This window comes from Notolepis coatsorum (genome assembly GCF_963971535.1).
Source record: "Notolepis coatsorum genome assembly, chromosome: 14".
Taxonomy (NCBI): domain Eukaryota; kingdom Metazoa; phylum Chordata; class Actinopteri; order Aulopiformes; family Paralepididae; genus Notolepis; species Notolepis coatsorum.
Genome location: NC_140178.1, coordinates 87,899,727 through 87,915,260, shown reverse-complemented (window position 1 = coordinate 87,915,260; position 15,534 = coordinate 87,899,727). Strand labels below are relative to the sequence as shown.

The following is a 15,534-nucleotide window of genomic DNA, read 5'->3' as shown; positions in this document are numbered from 1 at the left end:
AGCGAAGAAAGATGGAAAGTACTAACTAACCATTATGAAAATGTCCATGCATTATTCAGGGCTGTACGCTAGGCTTTTTCACTAGGGGCACAGGTGCCCCTAAATGAAAAATGTAGGGGCACAGAATCTTTTTAGGGGCACTTTTTTTTAAATACAAATTTTACCATTATAGTGCAAAATAATATGTTCCTCCTGCCTCATTACTGTGGTCCTTTTATTTAACATTTAAGTGCTTTTGTTTTCAGGTTTGTATCTTTTTTTTTTATCCACTTTTTCTCCCATTTTCTATATTTTCTCCCATCCCAATTTCGTATCATCCAATTCAACCCTCCCCTGTCACGAACGCTGTTTCTTGCCTCCCACAAGCCGGCTGCAATGTGGACTAAGGCCATGGTTAGACTAGTGTATTCCTGGCGTTTTTTTATACGTTTTTGACGACGTTTGATGTCCCTATTACACAGAAATGCGTTTTTTGGCGTTTTTTTGTGGATACGGCTGAAACGCAAAATTGTGTTTGCGTTTGGAGATATGCAAAAAAAACGAATCGACAACAGCGTGTAGTCAGCACGCTAGCCGTTGTTGCGAAAACGGCCATGCGCAGTAGATACCATCTGCGTGCCCTTCCGGTGACAACAGTGTGTGTGTTTGGGACATAGCTAGCCTCCGTGTCCCAAATAGCTTCAGCTACCATGTGTTGTCAAGTTATTGTTATAAGGACCCCAGTCCAAGCTACAACAGTCTGCATTCCCTTAACAATTGTTTGTATTGAGCCGTATTGTATTGTACCCATATGCAATATGTTAAATAAAGTTTACATCCATTCATTCTGCTAGCATTACCGATTGCATGAGCAGCTGGCTAACGTGAGCTATCAGGATTCAGACCCCATTAGCTCAGAGCTCCTCTTTCAACTTAACAAGCATTAAACAAAATGGCCCAGTCATCTATTCACCTTTGTTTAATACACACAGCGTTGTCTCTAATGTTATCTAACTACTGATAGCTCGCGATATCATCAGTTTTGGTGCTGGCTAAGTAGCGTGAGCTAACGTTAGCTTCTAGCCACAATGCTATATTGTTATAATGGCATACTCCATTGACGTTAGCATGCAGCTAACAATGCTACCGATCGTTTTTTAGACTAAACTATCCGCTCTTGGTGGTCACTTGTGTTGATGTTAGTTTTGTTTCATCAACAAATGACAGGCAGAACACACAGTGAATGTATCCGTTTTGTTTATTGCACTTTTATTAGGCTTTGCTGAAAAAGAATTGCTGCATTGAGTAAATAGGCAAGATGGTGGCGCGGCATAGGCGCCTGCCTTATTGACATTTTCTTTGCTGGAGCTTCCAGGAAGTGTATTGGCACATTCGTTCTGATTGGTTGAAATTGCCTTCATGTTTGCCACCTACTGCCACCTACTGCTTTGGCAGTGTACTACATCAGTGTGCTCGGGTGACAAAAACGAAAAAAAAACGAAAGTGTGACTCGAGGCGCACGACGTCGCGGCGATACGCATATGAAAACAATACGAAGATGATACGAAAGGTGTAACCGCCGCCTAAGTCATACATAGCACAAGTCCCCTCCGGTACTTGAGGTAACAGCAGTCGCATCTTTTCACCTGCGCAGCTCGATCTCTCAGTGGCGAGGAGTAACGCGTGGGAGGCTCACGCTGCCCCCGACACTTCCTGATTCTACTGCGCAGGCGCACCAACCGACCTGTAGGAGTCGCTGTCCACAACGCCCGATCCCCACCCTTCAGTTTCCCTCCCCGTAATACGGCCAATGTGTATTACTGTGGACGACCAGCTAAACTGAAAGCAATGTGGAGCGCTGGGATCGAACAGGCGATCCCAGCGTCTCCGCATTTGTGGCGAGCGCCTTGCCCACTACGCCACGTAGCCGCCCCCCAGGTTTGTATCTTTTATAATGAACCAACTGAAGTATTACCACAGCTGCAAACATTTCTTCTTTCATTGAACAGTGTATTAACAGTGTTCATTAGGGATGGGTATCGTTAGTATTTTATCGATACTACTCTTATTGATACTGTTTAACGGTTCGGTACTTTATCGATACTATTATCGGTTATTTTTTATTATTTTGCAAGATTTTTTTTTTTATTAAGAACAGAATCGAAATTGCTTTATTATTATTTTATATAACTATATTACTGCACATGGCTACTTTTTGATCAATTAATACAAGCAGTCAGATAAATTAACTATTTTGGGACTTTCTATTTTATTTAGAAAGTTCTTAAATCAGAATGTCCCACCCAATACTCAGCTGTTAAAAATGGTTCAATACTCCATTTTATTAGTAGAGATACTTTTAGAACAATAGCCTGATGCTGTAATTTCGCACCAAACAAGGCAGGGAAATAGTCAGACAGACATCCCAGAATTATTTCATAATACAATGTTTCTGAATGGATATTTGGATTAAACCAAGTTGTATGCAGTGATGAACGGTCTTTCCCCACGGAACACAAGTTACTTAGCGTTACACAGGTCGCGCTATCTAACGATAGCCTTTCCGAACGTTTCGTTTTCTCCGCTCTGCTCTGCTTCAGCGCGGACATTACCTCTCAAGTACCCGTATGCATGTGTGAGTGTGAGCGTTTTAGTGTGTAACTAAAACAGCCCCGCTCCTGATCTGGCAGACGGAGAGAGACCGAGGGAGGAAAGATATAGAAAACGACCAACAAGATTTGCAGGAAAAAAGGAGTGAAATGCGAATGAGAGGGTTGAAATCCGTACTCGCAAAGGTGCCCCCAAATATTTTTCTCCACTCGCACAGGCCATATATAGGGGCAATTTGCGATAACCTCGTCGCACTGTACAGCCCTGTTATTGTCTCATTGCAAATCATAAGCACAGACATAGAGCAACATGAATCCAGATCATGTCTCTGTGGTCATTATCACAAAATACTGTACATGGAGGGTATCTCCTCACCTCTCAAAGTACTCCTCCTCTTTGATCATCCAACTGAGCCACATCACCATCAGCTGCTCCTGCTCTGGAGTGCTGGAGACACACACAGAGAGAGAGAGAGAGAGAGAGAGAGAGAGAGAGAGAGAGAGAGAGAGAGAGAGAGAGAGAGAGAGAGAGAGAGAGAGAGAGAGAGAGAGAGAGAGAGAGAGAGAGAGAGAGAGAGAGAGAGAGAGAGAGAGAGAGAGAGAGAGAGAGACAAACAGACAGACAGACAGACAGACAGACAGACAGACAGACAGACAGACAGACAGACAGACAGACAGACAGACAGACAGACAGACAGACAGACAGACAGACAGACAGACAGACAGACAGACAGAGAGAGAGACAAGGTACAATTAAACCGATAAGATACCAAAGAATGTAGACAGTGTCGGGCAATCAAACCAAATAACTCTGTGTTTATTTAGAATTAGTCTAGTTATTTAGATGGCAAACCAGACAAAATTCCCCTAGCAACAGAATACTGCAGCAATGGAATTATTCTGAAAAGGTCTCGAAGGATAAGTGAGAGGTGGTCCATGAGGCTAGATGTTGTGTACCTGACCAGTGTGGGGAAGGATAAGTGAGAGGTGGTCCATGAGGCTAGATGTTGTGTACCTGACCAGTGTGGGGAAGGATAAGTGAGAGGTGGTCCATGAGACTAGAGGTCATGTACCTGACCAGTGTGGGGAAGGCCAGTAACTAGAGGTTCTGTACCTGACCAGTGTGGGGAAGGCCAGTAACTAGAGGTTCTGTACCTGACCAGTGTGGGGAAGGCCAGTAACTAGAGGTTCTGTACCTGACCAGTGTGGGGAAGGCCAGTAACTAGAGGTTCTGTACCTGACCAGTGTGGGGAAGGCCAGTAACTAGATGTTCTGTACCTGACCAGTGTGGGGAAGGAAGGCCAGTAACTAGAGGTTCTGTACCTCAGTGGTTCCCAAAGTCGGGGTCGCGACCCAAAGGTGGGCCGCGAGCAGCCACGGGTGGGCCGCGAGATGATTAAAAAAAAAAAGAAAAAAAAAATCATAATTTTTTTTTTGTCAGGCCACTGAACTTAGAAGCAGGCCAGGACAGTGTTTCTAGTTGTATTCTAAAATTATATTCTATTGTATTCTAAAATGTGACTATATGGTTTTATATTAACTTAATAAATAAACAAAAACGAAAAATCTACTTATTTCAACGAACATTTCAAACTAAATAACAGATTATGCATATAAAACGCTGAAAACAACCGAAGCAACAATAGTATTTTAATGAGGCTATTATTATTATCATTATTATTTTGCAACAAGTTAGCCCTCTCATAAATAGCACATATAAATGAATAACTAACTTGAACTAACTTAATAGGATTAAAGTGATATTTGGCTTAAAAAATATGTCGCTTGGCAAAAAAAAAAAGAAAAAAAAAGCCTGACGATGTGCATTGGGCCGCGGCTCTCTGACGCCTTATTTTCTGGGTCCTGGCCTGAAAAGTTTGGGAACCCCTTCTGTACCTGACCAGTGTGGGGAAGGAAGGCCAGTAACTAGAGGTTCTGTACCTGACCAGTGTGGGGAAGGAAGGCCAGTAACTAGAGGTTCTGTACCTGACCAGTGTGGGGAAGGAAGGCCAGTAACTAGAGGTTCTGTACCTGACCAGTGTGGGGAAGGAAGGCCAGTAACTAGAGGTTCTGTACCTGACCAGTGTGGGGAAGGAAGGCCAGTAACTAGAGGTTCTGTACCTGACCAGTGTGGGGAAGGCTAGAGGTTGTGTACCTGACCAGTGTGGGGAAGGCTAGAGGTTCTGTACCTGACCAGTGTGGGGAAGGCTAGAGGTTCTGTACCTGACCAGTGTGGGGAAAGCTAGAGGTTCTGTACCTGACCAGTGTGGGGAAGGCTAGAGGTTCTGTACCTGACCAGTGTGGGGAAGGCTAGAGGTTCTGTACCTGACCAGTGTGGGGAAGGCTAGAGGTTCTGTACCTGACCAGTGTGGGGAAGGCCAGTAACTTGCAGAAGGAGAGGGAGACGAAGCGCACCCCAGCAGGAGTGGCCGGGGGCCGGCTGGTCATCAGCTGGAGGAGCTGCTCTGCCTCCTCGTCTGTAGGTCTGGAGGTGCACAGGAGAGTACAGTAAGTACACACATATATATTGATTATGTGTATTATTTATTTATATATATAAACACACTGCCTCCTTATCTGTAGGGTCTGGAGGTGCACAAGAGATTACAGTAAGTACACATATATAGATCTCAGTGCAGCTACATCCTAATAAATCGACATGAAAAGCGTATTGGTTTCTCTGGCTGTGTGTTGAACTGGATCAAAACATAAATCAGAGGAAGGATGTTTAATATGAGTCTAGGAGGCCATACATCAGAGAAACATGAAAGCCGCTACAGGGTTGCACAAGGGAGCTGTTTAGGTCCATTACTCTTTTCTCTCTATATAATATGCTCTATACATCATCAGCTATGCGGATGATACACAATTGTACATATCCGCTGAACCAATGTGACAGCCATAAACTCCATTACCAATAAACAAATGTAAAGTTTCTCAAATTGAATGAGGACAAAACTGAAGTCCTACTTGTTGGCCCCAAATCAAAAAGAGAGATGCTACCAAATAATCTAGGAATCTTAACCACTTGGATAAAACCAGAGGTGACAAGTCTCTGTGTCATCCTGGACTCAGATTTGAACTTCAACGCCCATGTAAACAAAGTGACCAAAATAGCTTTCTTTCATCTCAGAAACATAGCGAAGGTACGACCATTCATAAATCAAAATGATGCAGAGAAGCTAATTCATGCTTTTATATCTAGCCGACTAGACTACTGCAATGCACTACACTGCAATCATCAGATGCAGGTCTATTAGAGGTAACCAGCAAGTCATAAGAAGATCGATGATGCAGTCTTTGTAAACTACACCCCAAAACTGTGGAACACGTTACCCAACACTATTAGGGGAGTGGATATGTTAGACATTTTCAAAAGGCAGCTTAAAACCTATCTCTTTACCAAAGCATTTGATTTACTTTACACTAATACTGCACTATTTCTCTGTGATTGACATTGCACTATTTTATATTGCACTATTTCTCTATGTTTTATTCCCTTTTTATGTTTTTATTCTCTTTTATTTTATATATCCGAGGCTGGACATCCGTACTAGTCAATTACTGTTTTCCCACAAATAGGCAGGACGTTTTAGGACCGTGGACAGGAAATGTGAAAGGCTTTACAGACCAAGTCTTGGTGTCTTTATTGTTTATTATTATTTGTATTCCCTCCATTTTATTCTCTTATTACTTTATTTTATTATTCATAATTTGACTGTCTATTCTATTCTACAATTTTATTGTACTGCACTATTTACTTTGTCTATTGCTTTTTATTACAGGTTCGAAACTATCAGGTATTAAACTGTGTGGGTATCGAGCAAGAAAGACTTTTAAAGTCAGACTTTAAAACCGTGTAGGACCCAGGCCTAGAACTGTGCCCTGAGAGGGAGGTTCGAAGGGTCAAGCAAGAGGGAAGACTGTCAGGTTTTAAACCGTGGATACCAAACAGAAGGTAAAGACCACTTTGAACTGTTAAACAGTAATCCAGAACTATTTTATTGCACTGTAAAAAACTGTGATTTTATATGTCTGCACTTTATGTGCTCATTTCATGTCTATTCTGTTCTACTAAAACTGAATCAAACCATAAACAAAGTGGCCTGTTCGGATGTTAGATCCTAATGTGAAAAACGGTGATTTTACATGTCTGCACTTTGTGCTCATTTTACCCTTGCTATTATTTAACTTATTTTTACTTTTATTTCTACGGCCCACTATCCACTGGGTGCATACCTTTATCATGTTTTGTAACAGATTACAGAAATTCAAGAAGCCTATTGGAACGTTAGGTTCTGATATGATTTTGATTAATATATCTGTATTCTTTTATCCCACTTTATGCTTTGCTCTTGCTGCTTGTTTTACACATATTTGATGTCTTATTTCTTACTGGTGTAAAGCACTTTGAACTGCAATCCCCTGTATGAAAGGTGCTATACAAATAAAGTTATTATTATTATTATTATATAAATATTAGGGCTGTCAAAGTTATAGCCTAGTGACAATGCCCCCAAAATGTTGAGATACCCCTACCGGAGGTAGAACAAAACACAAGCATGTTTTTCCTCATCTCTAAGGTCTCCCATATATGAAATGGATTCTTGTATAAAAATATTTTACTGCAAAACATGTTAAATTGATAGATATTGTTATACACCCCCAAAGGAAAAAATTACCAAAATATAGCCTGGCCGTATGGGAGTTGAGACATATAAATAAAATATATATAAAAAAAAATGTAGATTAATAATACAAGCTCCAAGAGTTTTCAAACTTGATATGCTAGCAGTCAGACAGTTGCTTAACCTAATAGAAGAACCTGGATGTGAATATCTTTATGCATGTAGAAAATATATAGTACCTATGTACACATACTTAAAATAAGCGGAAATGTAAAAAATGAATATCTATGCAGAATGTTCTCATTTACTTTGTAGTAGCTCTGCCATGGATTGTTATAGAAACACAGATGAGGGCTTTTTCGGAAAGGTGTGGTTGTGCTGAATCCAGCAATACCACATGTGTAAATATATGTGTGCTACCTGAGGAAGCAGAAGTGAAACGCGTTGTGCAATAAAAAAGCAAAAATCAGTCCTGAGGAGTGTGCGGTCCCTTCTTTTGAAGGTATTCTTCTTTTAGCTTTATATATCTCTCTTGCACTGAACTGCACCTCCAGTCGGGATCCAACTAGATGTGCACGAGTCTTATTTAGTTTAATATAGGTCTGGAAGTGAACAGGAGAGAGTACAGTAAGTACAGACATATATATATTAAGGCCGGGCCGTTAGCGCATTTACCAGGCTAAGTTAACGGCAGACTATTATCGCGCAATAAAATAATTGCCGCCGTTAATCTATTCTCAAAATTGGGTCTGGGAGCCAATTACATTAGCTGATGTATACCTGGTCGAATTACTCTGTGTGTGCGTAGACACGTTGTGGGCGTGTTTGTTTACACACTGCTACTACACTCGTGTCGCCAATAAACATAATAGTTCAAGACATTGCGAGAGAAGAATCAAGCATCGGAAATACATTTGGACTGCAGTATTCTGTTGTGGATGGTTAAAACCTTTGTTTACATATTGTGGTGTGGATTAAAACGTTCGTTTCTGGACCCGTTTTCTGCCTGGCTCAAATCAAGCTGGCAGGCTCGTTCGAAGTTGAACACAGCTAGAACCTCCACCACAAGTCTCTGTAAGTAAGCTAATGCATCCTTACACTACTGGCAAGTATTTTCATATCTTAACCAACGTTGCAACTTGCAAGGCGCTTATAATGAAACGTTCCAACGGCGACATGAATTGTTCCATCAATTCATTCAACCTAGCGTGCACTTATTTTCAACCTAGAATCTCTCTCTCTCTCTCTCCTTCATTGCAGTCTTTGATAAGATAAGATATTACTTTATTAATCCCCTTGGGGAAATTCCAATGTTAATGATTTAATGTTATCCTCTTACATAAAGGCCTCATGTCGTATTTGGGTAACTAGTAAAGTAACTGAGTTACTATTTTTCAGTAACTAGCACAACACTGCGTAGAACACATATTTTTAATGCCTTCGGCAGACTTCAAATGAGCCATTTTAATCTAGATTAACTCCAGGATTGCAGATAGATTAAAGAAAAGTATCTATGCCCACCTCTAATATATATATATATATATATATATATATATATATATATATATATATATATATATATATATATATATATATATAGTATGTATGCTTCAGGTCAGTGTTTTGTATTGATATAGTGTGTATGCTTCAGGTCAGTGTTTTGTATTGATATAGTATGTATGGTTCACGTCAGTGTTTTGTATTGATATACGGTAGTATGTATGGTTCAGGTCAGTGTTTTGTATTGATATAGTATGTATGGTTCAGGTCAGTGTTTTGTATTGATATAGTATGTATGGTTCAGGTCAGTGTTTTGTATTGATATAGTATGTATGGTTCAGGTCAGTGTTTTGTATTGATATAGTATGTATGGTTCAGGTCAGTGTTTTGTATTGATATAGTATGTATGGTTCAGGTCAGTGTTTTGTATTGATATAGTATGTATGGTTCAGGTCAGTGTTTTGTATTGATATAGTACGGTATGTATGGTTCAGGTCAGTGTTTTGTATTGATATAGTATGTATGCTTCAGGTCAGTGTTTTGTATTGATATAGTATGTATGCTTCAGGTCAGTGTTTTGTATTTATTTATAAACATACTGCCTCCTTATCTGTAGGTCTGGAAGTGAACAGGAGAGATTACAGTAAGTACACACATTAATTAAAATAGTTTAATTGATTGACGTACTTATTTTTGTTGTTCTTGTTCTGTATAATGACAATACATTTGAATCTAATCAAATATAATCTTTCGAGATTAAATAAAGATTGAATGAATGAATGAACATTATACAATATTAGCAGCATCAACATCTATGCGAGGTTCCTACACATTTTGCCTTATCAAAAACCATGACTATCCCATAAATGGAGCATTTATGGCACAACATGTGTCAGTGTTAATTCTTTCCCTGATTGAATGTCGCTGTCCCATGTCTTATTTTGAATGGCTACAACTATCCCTGTAGACGACTTGTGTAATAAGTAATTTTTTTAGTTGTTAAAAGTTAACTAGCTACCAAACCTGACATTTCAGACTTGAAGTGGTCGGACGAGTAAAAACATTCTGGACCATCTCCATGTTTTCTATGACTTTAGGAACCCTGTGTCTTTGTGTCGCAGACTAGGTTATTCACCTGAGTCCAGCGATGCCCATGAGGGCACAGTAGAGCCTGAGCAAGGCGCTGGCCTTGACCACGTGTTCCTCTCGGAGGCCAGAGTATCCAGAGCTGGCCTCCTCCATGTCCATGCTGTCATTGAGCATGTGGGTGCTGCAGGAGCGAGGCAGGATGGCTACCAGCTCCAGTAGAAGCTGCCTCCGCATCTGCCAAAGCACCGAACTGCTCTCCCTCTTACGCTGGTGACACGGAGAAGAATAGAATGAGTTAAAGACATGAAACAGCATATTGAGTATATTTGGGACAGGCCTTTAATTCCTTACTCTTGCTCAGCAAAGATGGGGGGGGTGATCTATTTTTTTAAATTAAAACCAGCATGAATATTACTATAAAAATGTGGCTATCGAATAACATATCAATTACAAATCATTAATTTGATCTAGAGCAGTGAATGTACAATAGATAGAATAGAGACTGTTTTCAGTTGCCTCCAGTTCAGCACTGGATAGAGCCCAGCCACCGTCCACCCACACCCACACACAGTAGCTCACCATGCAGAGAGCCATGGCGAAAAATAAATAAAAGGATGTTTTCCTGTTTTGGGGTTGTCATATTTAACTAAAACAACATCTGGGATTTCATCATTTGTATTATTACTTAATTAATATATAATCGGTGAAAGGTGACGCAGAGAGAGAGAGAAAGAGATCCTAGGTAAATAGGAAAACAATATAAATGCTTGAGTGTGCATGACAAAGTGTCGACTCTCGTCTGCCTCTGAAAGGTCCCGTTTCCATTTCTTCAAAATGCCGAATCTGTACGGCGACAGGAGATGTCAAATGTACTTTGTGTGAACTCTAGCGCCCCCTACCTGCTGCCCGTTGCGGATGAACATGCTGAACCAGGTGCGGACCTTGCCGTTGGTGCCCAGCAGCAGACCGCTGACGTAGGAGACCAGCGGACTGACGGCCTCGTCCGCCGTGTCTGGCTTATAGTCCAGAGTCAGAGCCACGCCCAGGCCTGGCAGGTGACACTCCTCTACCTGGAGCAGGCAAGGAAACAGACAGACGCAGAATGAATACATGAATACACACAGACATTTATTTACACACACTAGGGGATGGGTACCGTTCACATTTGAAGCGATACCAGTGTCAGTTCCTGGAATTCGGTATCGGTTCCCAATGGTACTTTCTTTCGGTACTTAACTCTCTCTATAATAACAACTATTTTTTATTTCAGTTGTAAAAGAAATAAGTCCAAACTTCTCCATTTCAACATTGTCATTTATTTAGAACATTTTATTATTTATTGTTGTAAAACCCCACACAAACTAAAACGCATGATCATGTTGATTCATGTATTGTGTTTTTAAATGTTTGAATATAAACATTATCTGGCCATCCTCAGTAAATAATGATCAGACTCCTCTGACCTCATCTGGTATTTGAAATTTCCAAAGACCCAAGAGACGGGACAGTTATATATATATATATATATATATATATATTAGAGCTGGGCCGATAACGCCGTTACCGGGCTAAGTTAACGCCAGACTATTATCGCGCGATAATACAATTGACGCCGTTAATCTATTATCAAAGTTGGGTCTCCTCTCCTCTCTCTGTCTGCACGAGAAGCGAGCCGCAGCAACTCAGCGAGCCACACTCACAAAATACACATATGGGTACTTAAAGCCCACTTCCGGTTCTGAAAGAGATCCCACACGGGCGGGTGAGAGTGGGGAAGGTTGACCAAGAAGACTGTGATTGATATTGCAACTGGGATTGTTCCGAAGCAAATAAGTCAACATGTGAATGCATAGGGGAATAGGAGCGAGTGTTTTAATGTAACTGATCTCCATTTTTGACACAAATGTAAATACATCAGAATCGTCATCATTTAGAAATGAGATCGTATAGGTCTATGAATCGAAATCGTGATCGAAATCGTTTTTACGATTAACACATTGTCTGCCACGCAGTTTGCCCATCTTATACCACTCTCTGCCAGTGCTGTAAGCCTATGGAGTCGCTCACCTTCTTTGCAGGGCTATAATGTTTTAAATATTATAGCTATATCGACATTACTATGGCCCATTCAACATCGGGTATCTATCGTTCCGGATGTGGGAACATTATTTTTCCATTCATACATTGCCGTGTTAGTACCGTCGTGAATATACTTTGATGAATATTGTTACTCAGCTGATAGAGTTGTATCCTTCCTGATGACCTGTCGTACAGAACTTGTAAGTCGCTTTGGATAAAAGCGTCAACTAAATGTAAATGTAAAGCGGCACGGTGGTGTAGTGGTTAACACTGTCGCCTCACAGCAAGAAGGTCCAGGGTTCGATTCCCGCTTGGGGACCAGGTTTCCATGATGCCAGTTACCCAGGTGGGGTATCTCCCAGGCCTTTCTGTGTGGAGTTTGCATGTTCTCCCCGTGCTCGCAAGGGTTCCCCCCCCGATAAGATAAACCCAATGGAAAAACATGCACAACAATAGATCGCTAACGCTGTGGCGTCCTTGACGAAGACGGACAGGAGCACCTGGCGCGGCTCACGTTGACGCCTGTCTGCTCCCGGCTGCCCTTGGGGGGGAAGGACGACAGGATGGGTTAATCGCAGATACGAATTGCATGCATGCATCGCATGTGTGCCGATTGATGACCTCTGAGCAGGTCCTAAATTATTATAATTATTAAAGGGGACCTGCATTGCTATTCCTAGCACTATTTGGGCAACTTTACACAATTCCTGTGAGTCTATGGAAGACATCTGTAAGGTTTATTTAAAAAAAATAATCATTGTTTTATATTTCTAATGGAGTACTCAAAAGCATCATTTTCCAGCCTCAAGATTTCAGACTGTTATTGGCCTGGCTCCGCCCATAAGCACTTTCAGTGGCCAGGGCTGTACACTGCGACGAGATGATCGCGAATTGCCCCTTTAATTGGCCGTTGCGATTGGTAAATATTATCTGGGGGCGGGCTTGAGAGTAGTGCTTTCAAGCCTTGCATTCGCATTTCACTCCTAAATTATCCAAGGCGTGTGATGACGCGATGACGTCACTCACGCGAGCTGAGCAGTGAGCACTCAGCAGGTATGATCAGCGGGAACAATCGACTGAGCACTCACTCTGATAGACTGGCTGACTGTCTGATTTAGCTATGAAGAAAAGTAAAGTTAGTATTGCTTCATATTTTCGATGCGTTCGACCTCCTATAGTGAGCCGAACTGAACTGAACTCAGACACACGAAGAGAGCTGCGGCGTCTGCTGCTCCTCCTCCTCCAGCCCTCCCGCACCCGTGGCTGTTGTAAACACTAGTCTCTAGTGGGACACTGGGACCTCGGTGAGCCTGCCAGCCGGCTAGCTACTGATAGCTCCTGATATCAACAAATGCTCCAGCAAGTCTAGTAGTGCATGATAGCTCGCGTTAGCTCACTGTTCAAAACGAAACGTCCCATTAAACTAAATAGTTCACTGAGGAGTTGTCTTATATAGCAGTAGCTACAGATAGCTCCTGATATCAATGTCTTATGAGTCGATGCGTATTCGAGCTGAGGGCATGCTGAATATAGTCAATAGGGTCCAGCTGCAGCGCCGGAGAATCCTGGCCGTAGCTGGAGGCTACAGTATAGGGTCCAGCTGCAGCTCCGGAGAATCCTGGCCGTAGCTGGAGGCTACTCGAGTAATAATAATAATAATAATAATAATAATAATAATAACTTTATTTGTATAGCACTTTTCATACAGAGGTTGCAGTTCAAAGTGCTTCACAACAGTAAAAAATACAGGCATAAGCGAGCATAAAAAGATAGACAGGTAGAATCACAGTGTTTCACATTAGGATCTAGCATCCCAATAGGCTCTCCGCTTACAGTTTTCAGTAACACAAATAGTAAAAATTGTTTAAAATGATTCAGTTTAAAAATAGTAAAAAAATTATAAAATAGAACGGACATAAAAAATACAGGCATGAGCGAGCATAGCAAGATATGGCAAATCACAGTGTTTCACATTAGGATCTAGCATCCTAATAGGCTCTCTATTCAGTAATACTCCTGTAATTCCCAACATACTTCCCAGTACATATTGCTGTAACTTTAGTGATATTAGATCACAGGGACACGAAGCCACACTGTAACTTTAGTGATACTAGATCACAGGGACTCGAACCCACACTGTAACTTTAGTGATACTAGATCACAGGGACTCGAACCCACACTGTAACTTTAGTGATACTAGATCACAGGGACTCGAACCCACACTGTAACTTTAGTGATACTAGATCACAGGGACACGAACCCACACTGTAACTTTAGTGATACTAGATCACAGGGACTCGAACCCACACTGTAACTTTAGTGATACTAGATCACAGGGACTCGAACCCACACTGTAACTTTAGTGATATTAGATCACAGGGACTCGAACCCATACTAAATAGTGGGACCTATTGCATGAACAAATAATCAGTGTTTCACATTTGGATCTAGCAAATAATAAAAATAGTTTAAAATGATTCAGTTTAAAAATAGTCATCAGTAAGAAGTAAAAAGTGCAATAACCGACACATGAATTTGATAGGCAGTGTATAAGAGTAGGCAGGGTAAGAATAGTGCAGGTAAATACAAGTTGTGTCAGGATATCCCTGATGTTTCCTCTTGCCACTAGGTGGTAGCAGATATCTATCAGTGAAATGCCTGAGCAAAGAGATAGGTTTTAAGCTGTCTTTTAAAGATGTCTAGCGAGTTGGCTTCCCTGATGTTTTGGGGTAGTTTGTTCCATAGTTTTGGGGCATAGTTGATAAAGGCTGCATTACCGATCCTCTTTTGACTGCTTCTGGGAGCCTCTAGTAGTCCAGCAGCTGATGATCGCAGTGTACACACAGACAGTGGAGCTGGTTGCATATAGCGAGCATTTTGACTTGTTGCGTGGTGGCGATGTCTCGCAGATAATACAACTACAAGTATGATTATATAATATATATATTTTATTTAAAAAAAATTATATAATTATTTTTTTAAATCAAAAACAATCGATATAAATAATGGTAAAATTGTTATTTAAAAATGTGCCCCTAAAAATATTTTTTTAAAGTGTGCCCCTAGTGAAAAAGCTTAGCGTACAGCCCTGGTGGCAGTCATCCACACAGTCTGCGAGTGGCAGACAGAGAGAAAGAGAGCGAGAGAGAGGGAGATGGAGGAGAGAAAGAGACAAGTGGAGGAAGAGAAACAAAAGGTGGAGGAGAGAGACAGAGGTGAGAGAGAGAGAGAGAGAGAGAGAGAGAGAGAGAGAGAGAGAGAGAGAGAGAGAGAGAGAGAGAGAGAGAGAGAGAGAGAGAGGGAACTGTGTGGACGCTCTGCATGCGGGTCCCCTTCTCTGTCTCTCTCTCTCTCTCAGTTCTGGAGCATGGGCTGTGGCGCGGCGGTGGACTTCCTCGAGCGGGAGAGAGAGAGAGAGAGAAGCGGAGAGAGAACTGTGTGGGCGCTCTGCGTGCGGGTCCCCTCTCCCTCTCCCGTGCGGGGGGGTCTGCCGCTGTGCCGCGCTGCAGCTTGTGCTCCCGAATCGGGGGAGGGGGGGGGACCTGCACGCGGAGTGTTTGCACGGTGGTCTCTCTCTCTCTCGATTCGGGAGCAGCTGTAGCTCGCGGCACAGTGTGTATGTGTGCTCTGTCGCGAGGGTCTATCTGATT

The 15,534-nt window shown here is 41.7% G+C and overlaps 1 protein-coding gene across 2 annotated transcripts in view; it reads right to left on the bottom strand.

Annotated features, from left to right (window-relative positions):
* ints2 (integrator complex subunit 2) overlaps positions 1 to 15,534 on the bottom strand; it is a 77,646-nt gene that overhangs the window by 40,502 nt on the left and 21,610 nt on the right. For both annotated transcript variants that reach the window (XM_084328167.1, XM_084328168.1), the window contains exons 7-10: positions 10,705 to 10,875; positions 9,852 to 10,072; positions 4,948 to 5,073; positions 2,965 to 3,036 (exon numbers count right to left, since the gene is read on the bottom strand). In XM_084328167.1, coding sequence (XP_084184293.1) covers positions 2,965 to 3,036; positions 4,948 to 5,073; positions 9,852 to 10,072; positions 10,705 to 10,875 — 590 coding nt within the window. The remainder of the gene's footprint in view (positions 1 to 2,964; positions 3,037 to 4,947; positions 5,074 to 9,851; positions 10,073 to 10,704; positions 10,876 to 15,534) is intronic.